Source organism: Hirundo rustica, chromosome 5 (assembly GCF_015227805.2).
Source record: "Hirundo rustica isolate bHirRus1 chromosome 5, bHirRus1.pri.v3, whole genome shotgun sequence".
Taxonomy (NCBI): Eukaryota; Metazoa; Chordata; class Aves; order Passeriformes; family Hirundinidae; genus Hirundo; species Hirundo rustica.
In genome coordinates this window covers 39,841,261-39,866,223 of record NC_053454.1, presented here as the reverse complement: position 1 = coordinate 39,866,223, position 24,963 = coordinate 39,841,261, and the positions used below count along the sequence as shown (strand labels likewise).

The following is a 24,963-nucleotide window of genomic DNA, read 5'->3' as shown; positions in this document are numbered from 1 at the left end:
TCCAGCACCCAGTCCTGCCCTTAACACGCAGCCCGGCGGGATCCCGGGCCCGACTAAAGCGACAGCAGGCTCAGGAACGTTAAACCCGGACGCATCATTTGCAAGACACCGAAGCGAGACGAGAAGCCGGCCGCGCAGGGGCTCCATCAGCGAGGGCGGGAGCGGGCTTCCTCCCAGCGGCGCTGCGGGATGCGGCCCGGCCGGGAGGGACGGGACGGGCGGGCCGGCCCGGGCGGGGGCTCGGCCGTGCGAAGCGCCGTTTCCGCCGCACCCCGCCCGCACCTTTCCTGTAGCCCCGCAGGAAGCAGCCCGGGCCGGGGCCGCGTCCTGGGGCCCCAGCGTGGCGGGGCGCGCCCCGACGGCCGCCGGGCCGCCGAGAGCCCGCGGCGCGCACAACCACGCGCGGAGCGCTGCCAAAGGGAGCGGGAGCCAAACCTGAATTACCAGCCCAGAGAGTGGCTGCGCATCCCGGGAGCTCCTGTGATTTGCGGCAGGTTTTTCAGGTCCCCGCCTGTCAAACACACGCGCAGATATTTAAGCAGTCACCCAAGGACCTGCGGGGTTCTTGTTTTACGCACTTCTGGTCCCTGCCATCTCCAGGTAAGCGCAGGCTTTGAGCTGGGGGCGCTGGGGTGGGTTTGCAGTCGGGCATGGGGGGTGGAGGGAGGAGCTGCTCTGAGTGCTGATGCTGAGGAGGTCGGAGCTGCGCCCAGCTCATGCCCGGGGCAGACAGAAGGGCACACAGGCAGGAGAGACCCCAGGCAGGTGTCACCACGGGGCCCTGCCTTTGCTGCAGCAGCTGCCGTGCTCCTGTTGGCTTTGTTCACGTCCGATACTATCTTCTAAAAGACTGGACGGGTAGTTTACAGGATGCGTGACAGGTGTTTTTTCCTTATTTATGGCAGGGCCCGGTTTATTTTTAAAGCCTCTGTCCCACCTTATCCTGTGCGCCATGCTGGCTGATGTTATCCACAGCCACCCCACAGCAGGAGGCTGAGCAAAGCTCGGGACAGGATGTGGCTCTGCAGCAGAGCAAGGGAGGGCAAGAGGGCTCGTTTGCATTGAGAACTGCTATTTTGATCCCTGCAGCGGCAGAAAATAGCTGTAAGCTAAAACTAGATGCAGATACCTGCAGTCACATCCCAGCCTGCACAGTGGGAGCACTGGGAAAGAGGTCAAGAAGCCCAGCAGAGGCTATGGAGCCCCACCAGCTTGGCAGGAGCTACTGCCCAGAGAGATTTCTAGGGGCTTTGGGGGCAGTAAATCATTAGAAAGCTGCACAGCCAGCTAATGTGACTACTGTTCAAAAAAGCAAAGCTGAGCAAACAGAGATCATGTCTTTTCTGGAAAAGTGGCAGATTTCTGCCAGGATAGTAAACGCTGACTGCACTAGCAGTGCTGGGCAAGCATGCTGGGAGACAGAAAGATGTCCTCTCCCATTTCAGGCCAGAGCTAGGAGTCCTGCTAATAACCCCAGAGTGTTTCTGGGGAGCTGGGTGCAACCACAGGGCATGGGCAGGGTACTATATATTTATAATATGGCTTTCTCTTGCTGCAACTTGTGTCCATCAGCCATTACCTTTTGTCTGCTCATTCCAAAGTGACCCTGGAGGTGCATTTTAATGCCCTATCAGCCACACTAAGAGCACAAGGTGCTGTCATGTACATAGCAATGCTGGCTGGAGCCGCCCATGGCCCAGGCAACCGTTGAACCACTTGCAGGCTTCTGCTCTCACATTGCTCTACCTAAAACCAAGACAGTCAGAGCCAAGTGTGAATTCCCCAGGGGTCTTTAGCTTGACACATAGGACAGAGCAGGTGTGGTGGTTTCCCTGTGACAGTGCATCTGGCATTGTCATTTCTGCCTGGGTGAGTAAACCCCAGCTGAACGACAACTGCAGCCCCACAGCCCTTCTGAATGGCTAACATTCCTTACACTGAAAAAGCATTTTTTTTTTCCCAATGTTTTCAAAAATTTAAGAGGAAAAAAGCCGTGAGAAGTGATGCTTTTCAGCAGCTAAGCCGAACAGCTGTGAGCCTCCGTATTTCTACCAGGCTTAAAGGAATGTAAGTGAGACAATCACCTTGCCTGTACAAGGGAGAGATGATGGACAGCCTGAACGCCAGGCTGCATGCTCCATTTAAGTAATGGGCAGGTGATTAGTGGTCTCACAGGGCGTCAGAGCGTTTAGGGACTCCTGGTGCCCTCAAGTCATGTCATATACCCTCAATTTTTAGCACGCAGGAGGTGCCAAGTGCTAGAGGCCATATACTGCACAGGGGTCACATGGCCCCTGAAAGCCTCTAGGACATAGTGGAGTGATGTGGGCAGACCTGCAAAGCCCTCCTGGAGCCCCAGGGTTTTTGCCTTTTCCTGAAACCCATCTCACAACCTTGAGAGGTAAAAGCTGTTCTCCTTTCAGAGCAGGGGTAGAGGGGACACAAAGAAAAGCCATCAGGCATCACATCCCACATGCTGGGGCACCCTGAGCTGCCAGCAGGTAGAAGATACCGTGTCCTACGGGGAAACGCCTCAGGAACCTGGAGATAATCAGAAGCAGAAATAGCTGTGCAGGTGAAACATGAAGCATGTGTTCCCTATGCAAATCCATGCACACACATCAATGCACATTAATGCGGCAGGCTGCAAGCAGTGATTTATGAACTGCCAAGGCATGTTGCTGCTGGTGGCCTGGGCTAGATGAATTATCAGGAGGTGATGAGGGATCCCTTTGTGGCTGGGCTTTTTATGAGAAGGGCAGGTGGCTCAGTGGTGTGCTGGAGAAAGGAGAGGCAGGACTTGTGGCCTGAGCTTGGCCTCATCTGCATTTTGATCTCATGGAGAGCCTGGCAGCCACAGTGCTGGAGAGCAGCACCTCAAGTCCAGGGGACCTCCTTATACCTCTGCACCTTTTCCAGAGGTCTACAAACATCTAAGTCAGGTGAGCAGCATTCAGCAGACTCCTACAACCTCACATGAACGAGGAACTGAATTATGACTGCCCCTTCCTGGATGAAGGAATTATGACTGCCCCCATATGGATACTTCTGAACTGAGCTGACCCCAAGAAATCGCAGGCAGCTGCAACGCTCCTCAGACAAGGCCAGCCTGTCTTGCAGTACCTGGGGTTAAAGATGGTCTTTCCTCAGTCCATCCAGGGCTGGTGGGTGACACTGGCTACCAGCACTCCATCCACTCAGAGGCGCTTCGGTGTTACGCAACCACTGTGTTACAATCGGTACTTACCAAGGGACTCAAGCAGTGTGGGCTGTTTCACAACCAGCCCTGGTCTATTTATAAGCCCCTACTCAAATGCCAAAGGATTCTTTTATTAGTCAAAGCACTTTCTGCAGAGGAGGCTCAAGGGGATCTTTGCTTTATGAGGTAAAGTTCAAAGAAGAGGATCTCTCCAGCCTCTCACTGCACCTGGCTCTTCACAAGCTGCAAGACAGTTTTGAAGCTGAGCTCCGTCCTAGCGGTTCTGTCAGCAAGTGAAAGCCCTGGGGCATCCAATACCCCAGGGTACCTAAAGGTGAGTTATCAGTCAACCAAGAAAGCAGTCGGGTTTAAACATACTGAGTGGAGTACAGCATGATGGATGTTCCAGGATTATACCCCAGAGCCAAAGGGAAGGAAAAGCTGGACTGCAATGTGGAGGCAGGGCAGGTCTGCAGCAGATGGCCCACAGGAGTCCCAAGAAGGGCCAAGGGCTCCTGGCAGCACTGGAGAGCCAGCAACACCAACCAGCCAACCTGACAGAGACGGGCCAGGCAACTGGGACAGCAGGAGAGCACATCAAGAAAGGCCACATTTTTGCAACCAGCTCCTCCCCTGCCAATACCCCACAGCCTGGTTTCAAAAACACCACAATGATTCAGCATCAAGGGACTTGTGCATGCTGTGTGCGGGCAGTGCCTCGTGTTTTAGCTGACTGAATTAGCAAGCTCAACCCTCTGCCATGTGGAAACAAACCTGGAGCCCAGCAGAAGAGGGGTGTGGGACTCAGCTGAGCACTCGTTTTGCTTGTTCTTTTGGGCCAAATCTTCCAGAGATTATGCAAAACACAAGTGGGACAAATATTACTGTGGGGGAAAACATGGGCTTCTTGGTGCTGCAGTTGCTGGGAGTGCCTAGGACTGACCACAGTCAGAAGCAGCAAGTGCTTGGGCAACAGATATACACTGGGTAGAGTCCTTGAGGATTTGAATACTTATACACCAAAACACAACCAACCAACCAACCAACCAACCAACCAACCAACCAACCAACCAACCAACCAGTTCAGTGATGCTCAGGAACAGCAGGACTAACTGTTTATGCCTAAATGTGATAATATTAAATATTTCTTAAAACAATGCAGCTCACCTTCTCATGGCCGGCATTGTGCGATGTCCGGCCACACTAAGAGAAGGACCAGGACACTGATCCTGAGGAGGGGAAATAGGGTAATTGCTGGGTCGAAGATCATGCTCCCAGATGGTCTTGTATGCTCTGTTTTATCATTCCTTTGCACAAACTCTCCTGATCACTGGGAAGTAGGGGGAAAAAAAGCAACGACCCACTAGGTAAGATGTCAGATATTGTTGCTTCACCCAGAGGATATATAATGTTTTTCAGCTAATATCTTTAAATTAACCCCCTGAACATGCCCATTGCTGTGACATCACTCCTAAGTGACGCCCAGGCCTAAATACGGCCGTAAACAGGAATCGTTCCCATGGGAGCCATGCTGGCTATAAATACAGCACCAGGGGAGCGCTGAGCAGCCTGCAGCTTCCTGCCAGCTGAGCATGGTGAGACGGCTCAGCGCTGGGCACTGCTGGCGTGTGCTCGCTGCAGTGAGGAAACTGAGACAGGTCGCTGGAGGGCTGGTGCTCCCAGCTGAGCTCCCGGGCATGTCTTTGGGAATGGAGTTGAGCCCTGCTGCAGCCAGAGGCCGCAGCCGAGGCCGGAGGGGGGAGGTTGGTGGGGACATGGATGACAAATCTGGGGCTCAGCAAGTCTGGCCCCACTGGCCACTCCCAGCTTGAGCAATGACACCAGCGCCTCTCCGCAGTGCCTGGCCCCATAGCCCTGCCCCAGGAGGAGATGGCCATGGAAAAGCCAGTGATTCCCACCGAGGAACAGCTGGAGATCCTGGAGTACCACTTCTGCAAGGTGAATAAGCATCCTGACCCCACCACGCTGTGCCTCATCGCTGCTGAGACCGGGCTGTCTGAGGAGCAGACTCTGGTGAGTCTATGCCTCTCATTCCGCCCCTGACACCAGCCCCACTCCCCCTGCATTGCCTCTGTGCCCCGCATCTCCTGCCTGTCCTGTCCTGGTCTCTCTATCGTACACCTGCCCCCTTCTGTTCCTTGCCTGGGCTTCCTACAGCAGCCTCTGCCCTTCTCATGCTCCCCCCGCCCCGCCTGCACTCCTCGGTGCCCCATGTGCTCTCTGCTTGTTCTCCCTGCACCACTGTGCGCCCTGCACAATCCTCACTGCACCCACAGAGCTCTAATGCAACACGGCACCTCCCTGTACCCCACATCCTTCCTGCACTCCACGTGTTTCTGCACCTGAATGTGGAACTCGTGCGTGCTGTTCTTCCAAACCATTTCTGATGGTCTTGGGTGCACAAACTACTGCTGGTTTTAAGGTCTGAAGAAACTACTGTCATTTTAAAACAGATAGATGCAATTCCTGCAGGATGTGCTGTGGGACACGCTCAGGCTGTGCACTCTCTGCCTCAGCGTCCCTAAGCCCAGAGGTCAGACAAGTCTGTCAGCCTCTCCAGGAGACACAGAGGCCTCCAAATACCCCTCCACAGGGACATGCTGCCACTGTCTGGGAATTTCACCAAGCCCTGCGCTCCAGCTGGCTACCTGAGGGCTACCATAGCCTTCAGAGGCAAACGGCTTCTTCCCAGTTCCTTCAGGTGGCAGTGCAGCTCATTGTGATGCAGGTGTTTTAGAACCATAGCGGCATTTACAGAAAAGAAATCCAAGCCACTGGAAAGTCAGCAGCAGTTTGCAGAGAGCTGCCAAGCCTGGCTCTCCCTCAGCAAAGCCAAAGGGGCATAAAAGCCGAGCTGGCAATGTCAGCATTTAACCTGTTAGTCCTTAGCTGGAGTGGACTGTGCTTTGGTGACAGGCAGGTATCAATCACTGCTTGTTTGAAGCAGCAAGGAGGCAGTACCCCTAAAACACCTTTTTCTCCACAGAAATGGCACTGGTGTGTGTTTGTTTGTTTGTTTGTTTTTCCTACAACAACTTGTAAACACGGGGCCATATATGCCCAAGGCACCTCAGTGGATGTCTTAAAATATTCCCTGATAGCTATCTTTTCCCACTAATCTAAAGTCCTCCTAGAGATCTGGAGATGAAGGTCATGTTGGGGACAGGATCAAGACTGGGGTGGTGAGCTGCAAAGTGCCTGCATTGCGTAGAACACAGGGAATCATTGCCCCTGACATCTGGAGTGCTTTATCGTCTAGAAATAGCAGCCGTTTTAATAAAAAAATCAGTAACAATAAGATGCAAAGAGGACATGATGGTTTAGGACAGAAAGTGAAATTTTTGAGAGGAGGCTAGGCTGTCAATCATATTTGACTGGATGTCGTAGAAGGCAGGGTGAGTGTGAGAGACACTTGTAGAGAGCACCGTGGTTGTATCAATACGGACCATAATAGCTTCAAAAATAACCATGAACAAATATAGCAACAAAATGAGCTGCAACAAAAGGAATCGCAGGCACATTGCCAAACAAAAGGCTGAGCTGTGCTTCCGGCACATGAGTTATATTTCTTTTCTTCTTAGGTAGTGTAGCTTTTACTAGATACATTTTATCTAATATTTTAAATTGTGGCTGCCTTGAAGAGGCATCAGCAGCTCTTGGAATGGGCTTCCACATGCTAAGTTACTGCTAACATAGATGTGCAAATTGCCTGAACACTAAGACAATTTTTAAACTATTTTTAAAAAAGGTTTGTTCTTAAATTTGTTGAGAGCAGTTTTGGACCTGCAACCGATTGTTTCACTTCTCCAGTCTTTTAAACAGACACCATCCAGCTCCTTAGCCAATCTCTTACTCTGTTTGCAAGGAAAACCTGGACTCACAGCCATTAAAAAAGGACTCATGCATGCTGTCAAGGTCTGAAGTGAGCTGGAGAAATGAGTTTGAAAGAGGTGCACACGTAGGTTACACGTAGGTTCAGTCAGGAGTGACCATCCTGGCTGCCTGTACTGCCTGGGAACAGCACCTTGCCAGAAGGCAGCAGCACCACGGGTCCCCCTCACCTCGTCCCACGTGCTGACACCTGCACCTTTAGCAGAGTTACTCAGAGGCTTCACTCAGCCCAGTGCACTCAGTCTCTGCTTTGTTCTTTCTCTCCAGAAATGGTTCAAGCAGCGCCTGGCGGAGTGGAGGAAGTCTGAAGGGCTGCCCTCGGAAAGCGGGTCTGTCAGGGACTAGAGGATGCTCCTCCAATCCCCTTGCCTCTTATAAAGGATGGTGAAGCTCTTCAGAGTGGGTTTCCTTGGGGTTCTTCTGTTGCAGTAGGTTTTGTGATACTAAGTAATACTCTGCTATTTAACATAAATTTTATTTAACATGTACATAACCAGAAAAAAAAACCCAGTATATATATATATATGTGTATACATGTGTGTGCATACAACTTTTGATGGCTGATAACCTATCTAGTGATTCCAACCCATTAACAGCAGCTGCACAGGAAAAGGCAATTTCATGCCCTTGTCCCAAGCTTGCAGAAAATTTGCCGTGATATATGTTCAAATATAGAAGGAAGAAATAAAGATTCCTTTTCCTTACAATCCCCAGAGGCAAAGTATGTGCGCTAGCTTTAAGGTACAGTTCAGAGGGTAGGGCATCTGGAAAACCAGGAGTGTTGTTCAGGTGGCCTGGTTTGGCTCAACATGCCTGAATCAGCTCTGGATACTGGCAAACCAAGTGCCTACACCATAATCAGACCAAGCCAAGCACCCCTTAAATGCCTTTTTTACCTTTCTGTTAGAGGTCACCAAAGAGAAAGAACAACTGGGTTGTTCTGGTCTTCTTCCCAATGTAATAATAAAAACCCAACATTTTTTGATGAGAGGAGCTGTGTCATGTCCCTGCTTGTGCTCCCTACTCCCATGACAGGAGGCAGACTCCCTCCCCTGGAATGGCAACATTTCTCCCAGGCAGCCTCAGTGGGCACAGGGGGTTTTCCCTTTGCCGCAGGGACAGCCATGGGCAGCCTCATCTCCTAGGGCACCTGTGTGTCCATGCCCAGCAGCCCGAACAGTCCCACATACCTCCTAATCCCCAGGCTGGCAGAAGCTGGTGGTGCTGGGGTTCCCCCAAGCATGGAGGCTACAGGGGGAGACTCCAGTCTCCTCCTGGCCATTCTCAAGCCTGAGGAATGCAGTTGCACTGGGGCTCTTGCACAAAGTCCAAACTCTCATCCATCTTGGCACAGGACAATGCCTGGTCTAAAAATAACAGCACCATTGCCCAATGACCTTACTTTGTTCAAAAGGCTTCTACAGTCCGCTGCTTAGTGGATTACTGAATCAATTAATGGATCCTCTGATAAATCCCCGTCTGGTTTGTGGTCACCTGCATCTACTCCTTTGGAAGGAGAATCAGCTTAACCATGGGGAAGATTAAAATGCATTGGTTCCGAAACTGCCATATGCTTTCATTTGTGGCTTTTGTCCCTTACTGGTGAGCATCTCTCGTCTCAGTATCTCCAGCCTGTCGCCAGTGGTTGGGCAGCCAGTGCAAAACACACTGACCTTGTAGGAAGCAGATAAAAGCTGTCATGCCTTATGTCATGCCCTGCACAGGCTGTGTTGTTCCCCTGCAATCCAACTGCCAAACTGACTCACCCACAGACCCGACTGGAGCTCAGAATTTGCTCTACAGACTCTGGAATCGATACTTGTTTTCTGGTTTCTTTGTAACTTGCCTTCTCTCTTACACTGAGGGGAACTCTGCTTTTTTGAGTTAGGCTCCAAAAATCCCAGTGTGGAATTCTCTTATTTTGCCCAGGATCACACAACGGAGTATCTGAACCACCTATGTAACTGGATCTGCCTGTTCTCCAGGCATTTGAGAAATGGCCCCAAATCCAAGCCAACTCAACAAACATTGTAGCTTTTCGTATCTCTACTTCTGTCATGAGCACAAAACTTTCAAGTGTCAGTAAGAAGATGTTTAAATTTTAGCAAAAAATTTTAAACCATAATTTAGGAGTTGCGTTGCATCCACTTACTGCGTCTTCTTGTGTTTGGTTTGCCACACTTCCCTGCATGAAAGGACAGCTCCTGTGCTGCCTTCCCCCAGAAGCCGTTTCATTATTTCTTAAACTATTATGGCAAAACAATCAAGACAGAAACTCCCAACATAACCCATCCTAGGGAGAGAGTCTTCCCACATTAGGTTGAATTCTGTTAATTTTCCCTGATGCCTATTCTTAAGGAATGATTTTATTTGAAAGTGTTCCTGCTGAGTGCTGCCTCTGCGCTGTGTTCAAGGTGGTTTTCCAGCCACAGCACAGCTCAGAGAGAGTGATGTTCCAAGGGGTGATGTGGGCAGATGGCAGGAACATTTCTGAGGGAGCTTAACGCCGAACTGGTTGAGCTAGTTCTTGGAGCCGCTGAGAACAAACAGCCTTCAAAGCACTCTTCTTCACTCTGAATGCATCTGGGTTGAAGGCAGTCAAGCCCATACGAGCTCTGGAGGAGAGAGGATAGGGATGGTCAATCCTGACTGGAGCAAGGCCAGCTGTCAGCTGCCTGCCAGCTCCCACACCTCCACCTAAGCCTGTCCTTCCCTGTCAAGGGAGGACAAAAGGCATCACACCTCCGCTGCTGTTGTCAGGGCAGGGATATCTCTCACAGCCCCTACAGCCAGGCATTCCCTCACCCTCTGTGAAACATCCTCCCTAGCACTTCCGGCAGACTGGGCTGAGATCAGCTGTAACATGTAACATGGATTACACTCTGCCCTTTGCCAGTTGGTTGCTTTTTATAATTGGAATTAATAAGAAGTCCCAACCAGTAATTCCTGCTGGCATTAGAAAGTTCCTGTTTCTTCTCTTTTGACTCTCCTTCTACCTCAAAAGGGCTTTTTAAACCACAATCCACGTAACATTAACACATCCAGACATAAAAGTCATGCATTTTGTAAGTGGAAGAGCACTGCCTAATCTTGGCCTAATCTCTCTGGCCAAACGCAAATGAACAATGTGCCGCGAGCCACACAAAATGGGCTGGCAGCTGATCATTTCCCCGTGACAGGGAAGCAGTACCCACCTTGAGGCAGGCTGGGCCAGCTCCAGAATCCTTGGTGTAGCCACTGCGCGCTTGGCAGCCTCTGTCACGGGCCACTCAGGATCCCGTGGGAGCTTGAAGTTAGAGTGGACTTGTTTTGGCTTAGCCAGCTCAATGGTCCGAGGGCTTGCAACTACCTTCTGAGATGACCTGGAAACCTGGGGAAGAATGGGAAGGAATACCCTTAGAGGTGTGCCTGGCATTGAAGGGTGCTCAGCCTGCGACCAGCTCAGCGCTACCAGGTTCACAGTCACTGACCACATGCAGATGGGACACAATCCTGTCCTCAGCTGTGTTTGGCACCAGGCAAACTGTGCCTGGCCAGTCCCACAACCTGCCCTCCAGCCTCCTATTACTCACAGCCCTTTGTCCAACCCACCCCCTTGGATGTGCCCAGTGTGTGGAGTGGAGAAGATCCCAGTTAGGCACCTGTCCTCCTTTCCCCATCCCCACAAGTGCAGGCTAGGCACAGCTCTGCCGTTCTCTGGGGCTATGTACCGGGAGTCAGTTCATGCTCTGAATGAAGCACAAGTCCTGTTCTCCAGCTCAGGAAGCAGCTATGCCAGCCTCATGGAAAGCAGCACATCCAGGGTTGCATGAAGAGAGCCACAAGCGACTGAGCACCTGTGCCCTCTCCTCTGCCAAGAGTCCCATCCATGTAGGGTCCTGGGTGATGCTGCCTTACCATGGAGATGACAAAACCAGGTTGGTTGTGCCTAGAGCAGCAGGCCAGCTCCTTGACCAAGGGCTCCGCGAGTTTCTGGACGTGTGCCGATGCATTGGCCGAGGTTGCAAAGCTGGAAACCTGTGTTGGTACCTGCATGGGTCCAGAATGGGGGAGGGATGTGCAGACACAGAGCTTGTACAGCAGCCCAAAGGGACGTGCTCCCTCTCCACAAGGATGAGCATCCCAGCACCCTTCCTCTGCAGATATGGTCACTCTTAACTTTCTGGAATCCATTATTTTTCTTTCACCTGAACTATTAAGTAATTTTGGTGCTACAGGGATTCCCCAGCTCTTGTCCACTCAGAGCCTGGAGGGGAGCTCCTGTAATGAGAGCCTGTGTAGCCAGGTAAAAGTGCAGAGAAATTTCTTCCATGTTTTTCATATTCATCTTCCTGGCCAAATCAAATAACTTCCCTGCTAAGGAGAGACTCAGATTTTGGGGTAAATTTGCTGGTACGGCTAACTGCATTCCTACAGAAAATGTGATTACTTCTCCAGTAGGGAACTTCTTCCAAAATTTTTCACAGGGTTACTCTTGCCCAGTCCTGCTCCAGGCCAGACTCCCATTCTCGAGCCCCAGAGGCTGCATCCAGAAAACCTAGCCTTTGCCATGGAAATGAGTGTAATCTGAGATTGCTCCAAGCCCTTTCACCCCTGCCAAAGCAATGATCCATCTAAAAGGAACAAGCTCAGAAATATAAATTAGGCTTCTGGCAAAATGTAGTTAAAATACACATATATTTGCAATCTCATGCCCCCTGTGTACTCAGATAGGAGCACAGCTGCCCAACTACAAACATGACTACTCCCTAAGAGCTAAATATGCCATTTCCATCAGGTTTCTCCACTCTCCCAGACCGCTTCATCAGAGTATGCAGCCCAGATGCCTCCCTTGGCTCTTCTGCTATACTAGGCTGCTCCAACCTGGCTGGTTTTTGTCTCCCAGCAGGAGATTTGCAAAGACAACATTCTTCTCTGGAAAGGCAGTTTCTCCCAGTGTCATAAACCCCAGTAGAAGCAGACAGCTTCTCTCCTTCACACACCGGGCACATCCAAGGGCAGGATACAGGGTCTAAAATCTCAGGAAGTTTGCTGCATTCCTGTACCCTCCAAATCTCACTCAACCTCCTCCTCACCTCTCTGGGCGGCATGAAGTCTGGGTGCAGCCCCTTTGGCCGGGCAAGCTCCAGTATCCGCTGGGAGGCATTATAGTTCTGTGCAGCCAGGGACACAGGCCACTCAGGGGACTCACGGGCTCTGGAAGCAGAGAGTCATGGCACTGCCAATCACTGATGTTCCCCACTCTGGCTGCACCTGGGATGTCTAAGCCTCACATTTGCTGCAGTAGAAGGCAGCTTTGTCTTGTGGCCATTTCCAGTGCAGAACTCATCCCATGAGAGCATCCAGAAATGCTAATTCCAGCAGAGACTGTGCTCTGCATTTTGCCCTCTGTTTACCCACCCTCTGGTCCTGCATTTATTACTTTGAAGATGCACCAATGCCACAAGGCCCAAGGCTCACCTACAGCACCCTTTAGGCTTTCTAGCCTCTCACCTTTTCTCCAGGAAAGCAGGCAGGTATTTTTTAGGTTCAGCCAACCTCAGCAGCCGTTCAGAAGGGTAGCCAAACTTGGTTAGCAGGGCATGCCCACCGATTACTGCTCTGTATGTGTACAGAAAGGAGGATTTTGAGGAACAGCATGGAAAAGCTAGCAAAAGGCAACTGACAGAAAATATGATCCTGGCAGATGGTAACCTAAGTCTGGTTAAACATGCATGCCTGCTGCATGTACAAAAGCTGGCACTGGTGCACATGGAAAAGCCATGAACAAATAGGCATTTACACCTGAGATTTTCTCACTTTAAATGTTGTTTGTATCCGAAGAGTCCTCTTTTAAGCACCCTCAGTGCATTGCTTTCAAAGTCTAAGCTTTTCCTGGACCATTTAAAGAAGCTGCCTCACAACATCCAGCAGCATTTATGTTAGTCAATTCTGCCAATTTAGAAACCTCTTTGTTACAATGGCCTGATAGCACCTTGTGCCCTTGTAGCTCCTTTCATCTTGGTGTCTCCCCTAGTGCCTTGTTCATCCAGTTTTCAGTCAAGTGTAACTGTTGGAATGTGCCTGTCATCACCAGGGAAGGAGCAAGCAGAAGTAAGGAGAAAGGCAGGAGGGGCTGTCATATGGACACCTTTAGCATGAGGCAGAAGCTCTGAGGAGGATGAGAGCCCATAACTGGTGATAGTGGCAAAGGGGAGAAAACTACAGACATGCATGTCTTGACATCCCTCCAGGTAGAGGAAAGCCAAGACTGCAACACAGTTTCATCTCCATTCTCATTGCTAGGACTTCTAGCAGACTAGCAACCACCATCCTGACTCAAAAAGAGCTTCATCTCCTCCAGCAGACCTACAGATGACTTGCTTCAAGTAATGCAGCACCACTGTCATTTATACTTTTTACACCATCTTTCATTCCAATTCCAAAACATGGTCTAGTTCTCACCATGCAGTGACAGCAGAGATTTAACTCAAGGCAAGGGACCTGGATTCCCTCCAGAAGCGGAACACTGCGAGATTCCTCTGTTCCTAGCCTTATCTTAAAGATTTAGGTCAGACTCCAAGAGGATGCAGGGGACTATTAGCTGTGTCCAGGTGCCTGGCTGGGCTGCATCAGCCCCAGTGGGACAGGGAACACTCTAGAGACAGTTCCTCTCTACCCACAGATGCAACACACACATTCTATCAAGGAATGCATACATGCACATGATGTCTACTTCAAACCAAAGTAGAGCTGTTGTATAGGTATTTTTGTTACAGCAGAGGAACATGCTCCCTTGTGCTTGGACACTGAGATCAAGACAAACTCCTAGGGCAGCTGATGGGAACCCAGAGTTCTAATCAGATCAGCCACTCTGTGTTGCAGAAGTCCTTCTCACAGCTGTGAGGTAGCTATGAAGAAATAAAAGGGCACCAAAATTTAGCACTCCATAGTTCCTCCCCATTTTGGAAGTCAAGTAATCAGGATGACTACGCTCCCATAGCACTTTCTTCCCTGCTTCAGACAGCCTCTGTTCCAAGCACAAAACAGCCTGGTGAGTTCCAGTGCCATGGAGCTACCTGCAGTGCAGCCTTTTCAGGAGAGGAGATGACATCTCCCCTTTCCCTGGTAGCCAGTATGCCCCCCTACAGAACATGCTCTGAGCTGCCTCCTTCCCCAGGAGGTGCTACCATGTCACTGACCTGTGCTGGTACTTGCTAAAATCTTTCTTGGGCTTGGACAGGTACAATACTCTTGCAGATGGTCGAGCTGTCATAGCACCCCCTGAGAGGGTCCATATTGTCTCTTGGTTTCCCCATACAAGCCTAGCAGGAACAGCAAGGTTGTGAAATTTTAGCATGAAATGTGTTTGCTGGGGCTATCCTTCCCTGCCTAGGATGGAACACACACACACACACACACACACACACGCGCGCACACACACACACACATACACATATGCCCTGTGGCTCCCCACACCTGCAAAGTGCCAGAACCACCCCCTGAGCATTCACCTTCTGTGGCATCAAATTTCCCAACACTCTCCTGCTGGTAGTCGTCAACTAAAAAAGAAACGAGTCTTAAAGTGATAGTTCTGGTTTTAGTTACCAGTGGATGTGCAGAAAGGGTCATTTCATTACATCTCTGAAACCCCTGGGGGAGTTTCATCATTGCATTTCTTTTGCCTCACCATTACCACCCAACTGTACCACAGGTATGACAGTAAAAATAGTAATAATGTTACAGTCAGGGTGTGCCATGGAAAGTGGGTGAGGTTTTTCAGCAGGTTAGTGGTTCCTCTCCTGTGCCCAGGGCAAATTTGGTGTTGCTCATCCCTCACTGAGAGGCCATGGTGGGAGAGGGTACCAGGGTAGTTGGGACAGAGAACAGCAGGGCAGTGGGTATGTGGAGCCTTTTTCGAGACCCATACAGATAAGAGGAGATGTTATCAAGAGACTGTTGCCCTGGCTTGTCAAGCTGTAGTTTGATCAGATCACACAGACAGCAACTCTGTTCCTAAAGGGCTGCATCCTCCAGGACAGAGCAGCCTGGCTCCCATGGTCTGGTCACCTTGCACCACATACCATCCTACCGCACAACATCTCAGTTGAGCAACTCAGATCAGATGGGGCAACAAAGACAAGGCTTGGGTCAGGCCCAGGTTATTGATTGAGAATTTTAAAGAGCAAATTGAAGGGAGCCCTTCAAGTATGGAACATCTCAGTCTGCATTTCTAGGGACAGAGGGGAAAGGAGTAGCAAGACAATGGCCAATGGTCTGCTCCACCTGAGCCCCGTCAGTCCCCAGCCCTTGAGCAAGCACTGTTTGAGCACCTACTTACGTGGGACTGCTTTCACAAAGTACTGGCTTGGGTTCTGCAAGTTCATGTATCCTGCCAAAATTGAGAAAAGGACAAACATGCCATTAGCCATACAGTTAAAGCAACGAAGCACAAAGAAGCTACTGCTGTGCTCAAAGCCATATAAACACTCTCAAACCCCTGTGCTTTTGCCTCTATTCCCTTGAGAGAGTGTGTTTAAGGACCTCTCTCTTCAAGTACTTCCCATTCGTTTAATCTGGCAGACTCACCAGCCCATGAATTTTTGTATTTTTTCTTGGACTGCAGAGACACAAATTTACAATTCTGCCTCCACTGATGGCTAGGAGAGGGGGAAGGAACTTTTCTGGTCAATAACATACCACGAAACAGGTACAAGAAGGATGATCTCCCAGCCGATGGGGGCCCAGATGAACAAACACCTGTTAACACCACTGTCGTGGTTGACTACAAGGCACTATGAGGCACCTGTGTTCCCACATGACTTTAGGAGCACATTTTATTTCAGTCCATTTAGCACAGAGGTCCTAAATGCTATAAAGACAGGGGAACATACCTGGTCTCTGCCCTAGGAGCAGCTCTGGAAATGTTTTTACTGAATATACATCAGATCAAAACCTTTCATGAAGATCAGGTATCACTGCTGAGGCCTGAAATCTCAGTGACTTGGAAGTGCCTGAACTTTATGAGCCTTGGCACAGAGAGAAGAACAAGATGATCCAGTGCCACAAGTGTGTTACACAACTCCTTAATGTCACAGACCAAGCCCATACCCACCCACTGGGACTACAGGTGCCTACACACAGCCAGCTGGTGAACAACCACACTGTGCAGGCAGCTGTGGAAATGCCCCACCATGGAAAATGCACAAGAAGTGGAAGCCTGGGGCATTGCTTCCCTGCTCTGTATCACCTGGCAATGCGGCGGCATGGCCCTAGAGAAGAGCTAGGACAGCAGCAGAGAGACACACTTGCCAACAGAAAACAATCTGTGCTTTGGGAACACACCTGTGGTTTCTCTGATGGGGTGAATACTGCTAGTAAGATGCCAAGCCCTCGCAAATGCTTATCAGAGAGCTCAGCACCACAGAGATCCCTGAAATGGCAGGCTGCTGTTACAGCACTGTCAGTGCACGAGATGCCTGTCACGCCTAACTTGGGCCACAGCGCTGCAAACGCGACTCCTGCTGAGATCCCACAGAGGCAAATGCCTGTAGGACTTTGGCCCCCTGCCACCAGTTCAAGACAGGACATGGTCAGGAAGGCAGACGTCTTCAGGAGCCAAAACCCAGTTTAAGTTTTTTATTCCCAAGCGGGTCCCCAGAGGGGTTTTCCTTGCAAAGGTGCAAGGGGGTGAAGGATTAGCAGATAGAGGTCCCCCCAGCCTAGCTGTGTTGCAGAGCTGGCACTATCTCTGCAAGCAGGCTCATTGCTTTTCCTCAGCTGCTGGCACAGACTCAGCACACAGCCACAGCCAAATCTAGCACAATGTACACATGGCCCTAGTGCCCCACACTGCTGTGCAAAGCTTGCATCATGATCCCGCCAAGTAACAAGGCACACATACATTCAGATCAGGAGTCTCAACTCACTCGACAATCATTTTTTTTTTCTTTTCCCAATTACAAAAATAAAGATTACATTTATCATGGTAAAAGCTCTAGACACACAGGTACCCTTGCTCAGGATGTACCTACGGCATCTCTGCAACTTGAAGGGGTTAAACACCTCACTGACAAGACAGCCCTGGTGAAGCCTTTGTTGTTAGGGCCTGCTCACGCTTCCCAGCAAGGAAAATGAGGCCTTGCTTCAGCCAGACACAGAAACACCTCCCCTCCACTGTCTGAGCATTCACAGACTCGTTGCTTAAGGGAGATCAACTCCTTTTGCGATCAATTCCTTGTAAAGCAAAGAGTCACAGCTTCCGTTTTGAAGGGGCAGGATGGTCGGATGTTTTTCACAAGCTGAGGTAAGGACAAAAACGGACATAATTTCCTCTCAAGTGTTTATCACAGTGCCATCCGATATATTGACTCACTGCTCGGTGTAAATCCCCGACTGAGCCCTCGAGAGAGACACGGGCCATTGGCCTGAACACCCAGCCAGGAGGGGGGTGCTTCTTACCTGCTTCGTGGGCATACACATGTGTAAGGTATATAAGATGACACTGCAAAGACAAGAATGGGTGAATTTAAAAGCTTGATAACACCTGGAGCATGGTCTGCCTGCTCTTTAGCATGCAATAATCATACGGCAGATGAACTTTGTGCATCTTCTCAGGGTCGTTGCTCAGCAGATGTTTGTATCGTTTTTCCCTGGTACCTTCCTCTCCAGTGGTTGCTCCTCAGGGGGGGGATGCCGGCAGCCCCCAAGGCTGCGGGATAGAGCACCCCCAGCACCGCATCCTCCTCCCGGCACAAGCACTAGTGGTCACCGGCCTGCGGGCTCCCACCTCACTCAGTGTAGCCCCCCCTTATGACTGCTTTCGGCAGCTTCCAGGGGAGGTTTTCAGAGCCTCGGGAAAACAGCAGCTGTGTTAAACTGGGACTCGCTACCAGTACAAACAACCGGGGGATGGGGGACACGGGACGACAGGAAAACCAGAGACGTGGCGACGCGCGCAGCCGCGTGCCCTGACGGGGGGCAGCGATGGCCGTGAAAGGTGGCCGGCACCCCGCAGTGCCCGCCGCCGTGCCCGGGGCCTGCCGGCGCTAGCCAGCCCACCGTGCCCGGGAGCCCTCCCTGCCCGAGCCCACCGCGGCCGAGGCCGGGCTCGGCCGAGGGCCCCGCCCGCGGGCCCCGGCCCCACGCACCGTACAGGTCCCTGGCCGCCGCCATGGCCCGGCTCGGCCCCGCCCGCCTAACGGCTCCGCCCGGCCGGCTGCGGCCGCCCCGGCCACACAGCCCCGCACGGGCCGGGCACACGGGGTCCGGCACACAGCCCCGCACGGCCCTGGGCACACAGCCGCGGGCACAAAGCCCCGGCCACACAGCCCCGCACGGGCCGGGCACACAGCCCCGGCCACACAGCCCCGCACGGGCCGGGCACACGGGGCCCGGCACACAGCCCCGCACGGCCCTGGGCACACAGCCGCGGGCACACAGCCGCGGGCACACAGCCCCGCACGGGCCGGGCACACAGCCCCGGGCACACAGCCCCGGGCACACGGGGCCCGGCACACAGCCCCGCACGGCCCCGGGCACACAGCCCCGCACGGGCCCGGCCTCTGCCCGCCGAGGACAGGCACCCCTGTCATGCTGGCCGACCCAGAGAGGCCTCAGGAGCCTCCCGCACCCGAGAGTCTTGTTCCCCGAGTGGAAGAGAAGAGAGCAGACCGGACCGGTGGTTAGGGTGGAATTTTCTGCTTTATGCATTCTGTTACAAAGGACAAAACTAGAAAAGCCTTGTACAATAGATGCAGGTACAAAACAGGACTGCTCCTGGGTCATGTCCTTTGAGTATAATTAGGAGGACACTGGGAGAGTGACACTCCTCAGCAGCTTGTCATCTTCCTCACCTTGCTATGCTAACAGAAACCACTGTCAAGAAATAACAGGGTTTTCACAAGTAAGACTGCTTGCTCGAGGACATCTCGGACTAAGCTTAAATAAGCTGCTCAACCTGATGGACAAGTCTTCCACCTTTGGTGCCAATTTAACTTAAAAGCATCCAGTCACTACCTCAAATTACACCATTTTGGGTTTTTGCCTGTAGGCAAAGAAACACTTAATATATTACTGCTTTCATTTTCTTGTTCTTACCCTCTAAAGAAGCAGTAATCAAACCAATTTCCAGAGATTACCCATTTGCCACTCCCATAACAACTGGGTCCAACACAGCAACAAGAATTGTCACTGCCAAAAATACTAGTTTCAGCACTTTAAATTTCTGACATTGTCAAGAAGTGAGGTCTCATTTTTAACAGAACACCACTGTAAAAAGGGTTCTGTGAAGTGAAATCTGTGTGTAAAATCTGTGAAGTAAACAAATTTCACTTCAACCTGAGACATCAAGCCATGTTAAATTCACTGGATGCAACTTTCTTCCACAGAAGTCAATGCTTGATTCGCAGCTGACATGAAGCTATCGTCCCCTAAATCTGCTGTCTGAGAGACAGACTATTTTTCTCCTATAAATGTGCTAAAAATAGACTACTTCTCAAATGTATTTTCACACCACTATAAATTAAGATTTTCTTACCAACTAGATATCACTTTCAGAGGAATTCCACACCCACCAGGAAAGCATATCGGTACATTTCAGCACACATTTTGCTGCCACACAGCAAACTGACCCTATACTAACACCTGCTCTCCCTCAGCTGCAAACACCATGTTGTAAGAAAAGAGCTGTCACTGTGCTTCCAAAACCAGCTGCCCGATCAGCTCCTTGGCATCCTTCATGCTGGAAGAGATCTCAGAGCCATCTTCTGCCACATGGGTACCGATCAAGAACATCTTCCTCTTGTCCCCAATATCAGACAGAGCCAGAGCATCGTGAATATCAGTGATGCAATATGCACCTTCAAGGTCCTGTTACACAAAAATAAAAGAACCTTGTTAGTTGCAAGAGGTGGTGGCACCATTCCTACTTTGAGCCACCGCTTTTGTCCAGGGAGGGAAGGAGTCTCAAAGGCTCTAGGGCACCATTCTTATGTAACTTCTGTGAGGTCACTTCCCATCTCCTAAAATGCCTTGGGGAAAAGAGTTAATCTCTAACCTGATTTCTTCCCGAAGAAATATGAGTACAGCTGTTTCTATTTCTACACTAATTCCACTGTTTCTGATAACTATGTAAGATCACCGGCACAAGGCAGACAAGAGCATTGCTGGCCCAAGACCCCAGGTGCCCAGCAAAGAGTTACAAGAACAGGGCAAATATGCAACAGTCATGTCCTACCTACCTTCTCAGCCACCAATGTTTCTGATGCATTAGCGTCTGATGAAGCCCAAGCCCGCACTTGTGTTCAAGAGTTACATAAATGACTACTAGTAACAGGCCTCAGTTTCTAGAAATTTAGGAGGTAACAATGTGGAGCAAACTGAGCACACAACCTTGATAAAAGAAAATCTGTGATTAAAACCCTTGGGCTCTTCTGTCATCTGATTGTACCAGAGGCCCAATTCTTTTCCAGGTACAGCACCAATCATTGAGACTTTCAAAAACAACTTAGGAGGAAGCACTGCCTTGTGAGAAAAGCTGCTCTTTCTCTTACGTTTCAGAAGCAGCCTTAGGAACAACCAACTAGTCTGAAGGCAAACAGTGCTTCACCTTTTAGCTACTGCTAGGTGAAGTGGTACTTCCAGGCAGATAGTCAGAAGAGAAATCTAACTTCACATCTAACTGTGGTCTCCCTTGAAGCTCCCAAACCTTGCAACTGTACAGCAGTTTCCACCTACAGCTCTGATTGCATCTTCACCAAGTACAGGACCTGCATCTTGCAGATCCAAAACAACCTCAGATTATTTTGTTTTGTGGTCAACAGGTGTGTCAGAAAGACTCCCAGCCGTGTGTCCTGCTTAAAGGCATGAAGCCTCTTTTGAAAGGCTTTGCTGCCGTTTCCAAAGCTGCTGCCAGCTCAAGCTGTGCCAGCAGTAGGGAACTCTTACCTGCTTGTTGGCCAGAACTACCACAGGCAGGGTGGAGTTGTTCTGGATTAGTTGATGAAGCAGCTGTTTTGCCACAGGCAGTCGGGCATGATCAGCCGAGTCCACGACATAGACCAGCAACAGCACTTTGGGCAAGTACATCTTCCAGTATGAACGCAGAGACTCACTGCCCCCGACTGGAAGAGAAGACAGCAGCACAGGATTCACCAAGTAATTCAAGCTGCACTTCTCCCAGAGGTGCAGGCCCTGGGCCAAAAACCCAAGGTATTTGGATTACCAAAACCTCAAAAGTATTTGAGGCACTGCACATGAGACTGAAAACAGCTTTATTTTTCCCAGCCAGGTCCCATGAAGGCATATGTGTATGCTCTGGGGGGAAAAAAAACCCAAAAACCTTTCAATTTTAAGCTCTTGAGAGGATTCTAGGTTCAGTTTCTTTACAGTTGCTTTTGGCCTAGTTGGTTCTTGTTCTCAAGCAAGTAAGGAGAGTAGAAAACAGTACAGTGTCCATTAACACCAAATGTCCCCATATAACCTATCTCCAAATGCCCATCCCATTTTAAGACGAAACAGGTCTACAATTTCCAGAGGAGAAATTCAGCTCTGAGGTGCAGAGGGCTCTCATTGTATTTGTATAACAATTAAAACTAGCTGAAAACTCCCACAGTTTTTTCAATAACAAGAGGTGCTTAAGGAAGAGAAAAATCAAGTCCCAGCAGACTCTTCAGGCAATCCTTTGGAGTAATCTTTGCACAGCATACATTTCTCCTTGAGTTCTCGGCTGGATACAGAGAAAAGCTGTTCCCCTTCAAAACTAAGTCTTAAAATAATTCTCTGGTGAAACTATAGACAGCAAGTTGTTTGAGATTGTTGTTACCATCTGGGGACAAAGAATTCAGTAGTTTGCTGAGTTTAATAGCAGAAGGAATAAGTATCAGTGTTTTAGGTATTTCAGATTTGTTTTCAGGTCTCTAGGTCTTCTCCAAGCACACTGCAGGACCACTCACTCAAAAGAGTACTGAGGTGCTCAAAAGACATGTGCGAATGTCTCAAAAGTAATATGTTTTCAAGGCAATGTATCTGGGATTCCCTGTCACTGTCTCCTGCCTTACACAGGAACGCTTTTCAAAATTGTCTGACTATACAGCCATCTTTTATTGCCCTCTTTGACTGTTCTGTGCCAAAGCAATTTTGCTTTCACTTAAGTCAAAAGCGTTCAGTAATTTCAAGAATACGGACAGGGAGTAACATTTCCCACGAGAGCATGCCTGCCTCTTCAAGTGGCCCAGCGTACCTAGAGGCAGAACTGCAAGTCTGGCACTGTGGAAAGAAGCCAAAGGACTGTGACTGACACATAATGTTTGGGACAGAAGCCTGATTCTGTACTGTGATACTGCAGGAGCTCAGCACTGCTCCCTTTGTTAAGCGTATTCATGCATAGCATAACCCAGGGGTCAGCAACCTCACAGAGAACATTCTTCTCCCCTAAACTTGTAGGAACTCAGCAGAAGCCAAGAGCTCCTACCACCTGCAGAGGACAAGATACCACCCAGTTATCCGTATGCTGATACAAAGAAAAAGAACAGTTTTCCACCTGTCTAAGTCAGCAAAATAAAACTGCTGCTGTTTGCTGATCACCTCATGCCATGCGATCACAGCGTAGGCTGCTAACCCCTGGACTAGGCGATGGTACAGACTGGATAAGTAACCAGATTAGAGAGCCATGCACAGATTTACCTGGCTGAAACTGGCCTGAGACATTGCATTTCCCATGGGTCAGATCGCAGCCATCACATCTCAGTCACTACCAACCTGGACCAGAGAGGGAAGGACGACTCAGAAACAACAAGTTCTGCTGTGGTGTGTGCAGTGCTGGGCCCAGACCATCCCCAGGCAGGAGAAGAGACACGGTGGGTTTCTCTGGGCTTGCACAGGCAAAGCACATCCCAGTAGGAGACACCCTCTTACCTACCAGGCAAGGAGCACAGACTACAAGCATCTCTCTAAAGATGATTTCCCCAATCCACTGCAGAGACTCCTATGGTAGTAAGACTGGGAATGAAGTTCTGTCTAAGCGGCCTCATCCCCACACTGCAAAAACTTACCTGGGAACAGCACAACTCCTTTAGACCTGCTAAAGGTACAGAGGCATCTATGGGCTAGCTGCCAACTGAGCCAGTCGAGCACTGGTACAGCACAGTGCAGAAACAGCAGGAAGCAGTGAGCAGCTCCTGTCCCCACAGAAGGCAGGCATTGATGAGGCTGGGATGTCAGCCCCTCTGTATCGGGAGTGACCTGACCTCAGGGCCTCCACCTTTCCCATCAGCTAGCTGCACCTCAAACAGCTGTGACGCACCAAAGGCATCACAGCAGATGCCCTCTGCAGGCACGGGCAATACCCAAAAATCAGGGCTCAGGACAGAACAGAAATTTTAACAAAATGCTACAGACATTCAAAAGACTGATAAAGACCAGAAAACACCACTTATGAGGCTTTTGAACAGAGAGGGTACAAAGTTTTTCTCTACTCCTCTCTTCTTTCACTTTTTATTTATTCCTCTGTAGGTCTTGTCCTTTGCCAGGCCTGAGCACCAAGGAGAAGTAGTACAACAGCTATGGACCACAACACAGGGGTTATTGGGGAAACCTCTGCTGGTTTCACCCAATCAGGCTTATTACCCATCTCCCTCTGGGAGCAGGATTCCCAGCAGATGTCAGGGCTGAATGAAAACTGATCTCTAACACCATTATGTCTTCTCTTTCAAAGAGGCTGGGTAGGAAGGAAAGCAGAATCCCCAAGGAAAAAATAATCACAGCTTCACATTATCGAAACAGGCACGTGGGGACATTTAGCTTTTAAAATATGTGCCTGATCCCTAGGGCACGAGACAGGAACTTATTTTATGTTCAGTACTAAAACCGGTTCACTCACTCTCCAGAAACTCCATCTGGGACTCTTCGGTGTTGATGCAGATGGCATTGAAGCCCTCGGTGGGAGCCACGCTGCGCTTGACGCGGTTAGTTGCCAGGGTGTAGAGAACGCTACTCTTCCCAGCCCCGTCCAGGCCCAGCACCAGGATCTGCTTAGCGTGTCCTTTACCCTGCAAAGCGAGGGACAGCACACTTAACCCGGGCAGCCGGGGCACGAGCAAAGCTTAGCAGGGCTGGGAGAAAGAAGGAGCCTGAACGAGGGACCTGGAGGGCACAGCAAAAGCCTGGTGAAGGCTTCTTCGCGGTGAAGAAGCTGAGGATGCCCGCGGGGCTCCTGGAGCACAAGCACACGGCCGCAGCGATGGGGGATCCCTGGGACATCAGCCGGCCCCGGGCACCGCGGGGCAGGAAAGCGGGGAGAGCGGCCGCGGCCCGCGCTGGCCACCGCCGCGCCGCGGCCCAGGGCGCCGCCGGGGCTGCCGGGGAGCGCCGGAGCCGAGGTCGCGGTGGGGCCCGCGGCGGGCGGGGCGGCGCTGCCCCGCCGAGAGGCCCCGCGGGCGCTCCCCGACCCCGCGGCCTCGCCCGCCGTCCCGACCCGGCCCCGGTACCTGATCGGCGGCGGCAGCGGCGGCCGCAGAGCCGGCGGGCAGCGCGACGGGGCTCCGCAGGCGGGCCCAGGCCCGGAGCGCCACGACCGTGCCGCCCGCCAGGGCCAGCGCCGCCCCGCAGAGCGCGGCGACCCGCAGGCGGGAGCCCATCGCCGCTCCGGCCGCGGGCACCGCGCACCGCGCACCCGCACCGCGCACGGAGAGCGCCCCCCGCAGCCCCCAGCGCGGCTCCCAGTGCCGGGCTGGGAACACGCGAGCGGCGATGGAACAGAGCGAGCCCTGCCACGGACGGATTCTCGCTGGTACGGGGAGGCCGCGGTTTCCGCACACCTGCTGCTTCTCCTGCTGCTCCCCCCGCCCCCACCGCTCCCCCCACCGGTCCTCCCA

The 24,963-nt window shown here is 51.2% G+C and overlaps 3 protein-coding genes across 9 annotated transcripts; 1 reads left to right on the top strand and 2 right to left on the bottom strand.

The window, feature by feature from the left end:
- The first annotated feature begins 402 nt into the window (after nucleotides 1–402).
- HOPX (HOP homeobox) lies at nucleotides 403–7,640 on the top strand. Of its 5 annotated transcripts, none has more exons than XM_040065753.2 (3): nucleotides 403–600; nucleotides 5,058–5,233; nucleotides 7,379–7,640. In XM_040065753.2, the coding sequence occupies exons 2-3, from the start codon at nucleotides 5,090–5,092 to the stop codon at nucleotides 7,454–7,456; spliced, it is 222 nt and encodes a 73-aa protein (XP_039921687.1). In that variant the 5' UTR covers nucleotides 403–600; nucleotides 5,058–5,089; the 3' UTR covers nucleotides 7,457–7,640. The 5 variants fall into 5 exon arrangements, with proteins under 5 accessions (XP_039921687.1, XP_039921686.1, XP_039921684.1 ...); XM_040065752.1 differs by lacking the exon at nucleotides 403–600 and adding an exon at nucleotides 3,514–3,533; XM_040065750.1 differs by lacking the exon at nucleotides 403–600 and adding an exon at nucleotides 4,780–4,794.
- A 1,011-nt stretch (nucleotides 7,641–8,651) lies between these two features.
- SPMAP2L (sperm microtubule associated protein 2 like) lies at nucleotides 8,652–18,283 on the bottom strand. The gene is made up of 8 exons (XM_040065747.2): nucleotides 18,241–18,283; nucleotides 17,552–17,594; nucleotides 15,432–15,482; nucleotides 14,293–14,415; nucleotides 12,605–12,712; nucleotides 12,187–12,307; nucleotides 10,306–10,481; nucleotides 8,652–9,726 (listed from the first exon to the last, which is right to left on the bottom strand). The coding sequence occupies exons 1-8, from the start codon at nucleotides 18,263–18,265 to the stop codon at nucleotides 9,612–9,614; spliced, it is 762 nt and encodes a 253-aa protein (XP_039921681.1). The 5' UTR covers nucleotides 18,266–18,283; the 3' UTR covers nucleotides 8,652–9,611.
- Nucleotides 18,284–18,774: 491 nt separating this feature from the next.
- On the bottom strand, nucleotides 18,775–24,726 carry ARL9 (ADP ribosylation factor like GTPase 9). 3 transcript variants are annotated; one of them, XM_058420625.1, is made up of 4 exons: nucleotides 24,577–24,726; nucleotides 23,970–24,138; nucleotides 21,038–21,213; nucleotides 18,775–19,960 (listed from the first exon to the last, which is right to left on the bottom strand). In XM_058420625.1, the coding sequence occupies exons 1-4, from the start codon at nucleotides 24,724–24,726 to the stop codon at nucleotides 19,781–19,783; spliced, it is 675 nt and encodes a 224-aa protein (XP_058276608.1). In that variant the 3' UTR covers nucleotides 18,775–19,780. The 3 variants fall into 3 exon arrangements, with proteins under 3 accessions (XP_058276608.1, XP_039920096.1, XP_058276609.1); XM_040064162.2 differs by lacking the exon at nucleotides 24,577–24,726 and adding an exon at nucleotides 24,233–24,349; XM_058420626.1 differs by lacking the exons at nucleotides 23,970–24,138; nucleotides 24,577–24,726 and adding an exon at nucleotides 22,775–22,849.
- Nucleotides 24,727–24,963: the final 237 nt, after the last annotated feature.

Coding starts and splice junctions, on each gene's coding strand:
- HOPX (XM_040065753.2), top strand. CDS start 5,090: ATGGCCATGGAAAAGCCAGTGATTCCCACCGAGGAACAGCTGGAGATC. Junction 5,234..7,378: donor TGTCTGAGGAGCAGACTCTG/GTGAGTCTATGC, acceptor CTTTCTCTCCAG/AAATGGTTCAAGCAGCGCCT.
- SPMAP2L (XM_040065747.2), bottom strand. CDS start 18,265: ATGGCGGCGGCCAGGGACCTGTACG. Junction 12,308..12,604: donor CCTGCTTTCCTGGAGAAAAG/GTGAGAGGCTAG, acceptor CTCTGCTTCCAG/AGCCCGTGAGTCCCCTGAGT. Junction 10,482..12,186: donor ACTTCATGCCGCCCAGAGAG/GTGAGGAGGAGG, acceptor ATTCTTCCCCAG/GTTTCCAGGTCATCTCAGAA.
- ARL9 (XM_058420625.1), bottom strand. CDS start 24,726: ATGGGCTCCCGCCTGCGGGTCGCCGCGCTCTGCGGGGCGGCGCTGGCC. Junction 24,139..24,576: donor CCGCTGCCGCCGCCGATCAG/GTACCGGGGCCG, acceptor CTCGCTTTGCAG/GGTAAAGGACACGCTAAGCA. Junction 19,961..21,037: donor TAGTTCTGGCCAACAAGCAG/GTAAGAGTTCCC, acceptor TTTGTGTAACAG/GACCTTGAAGGTGCATATTG.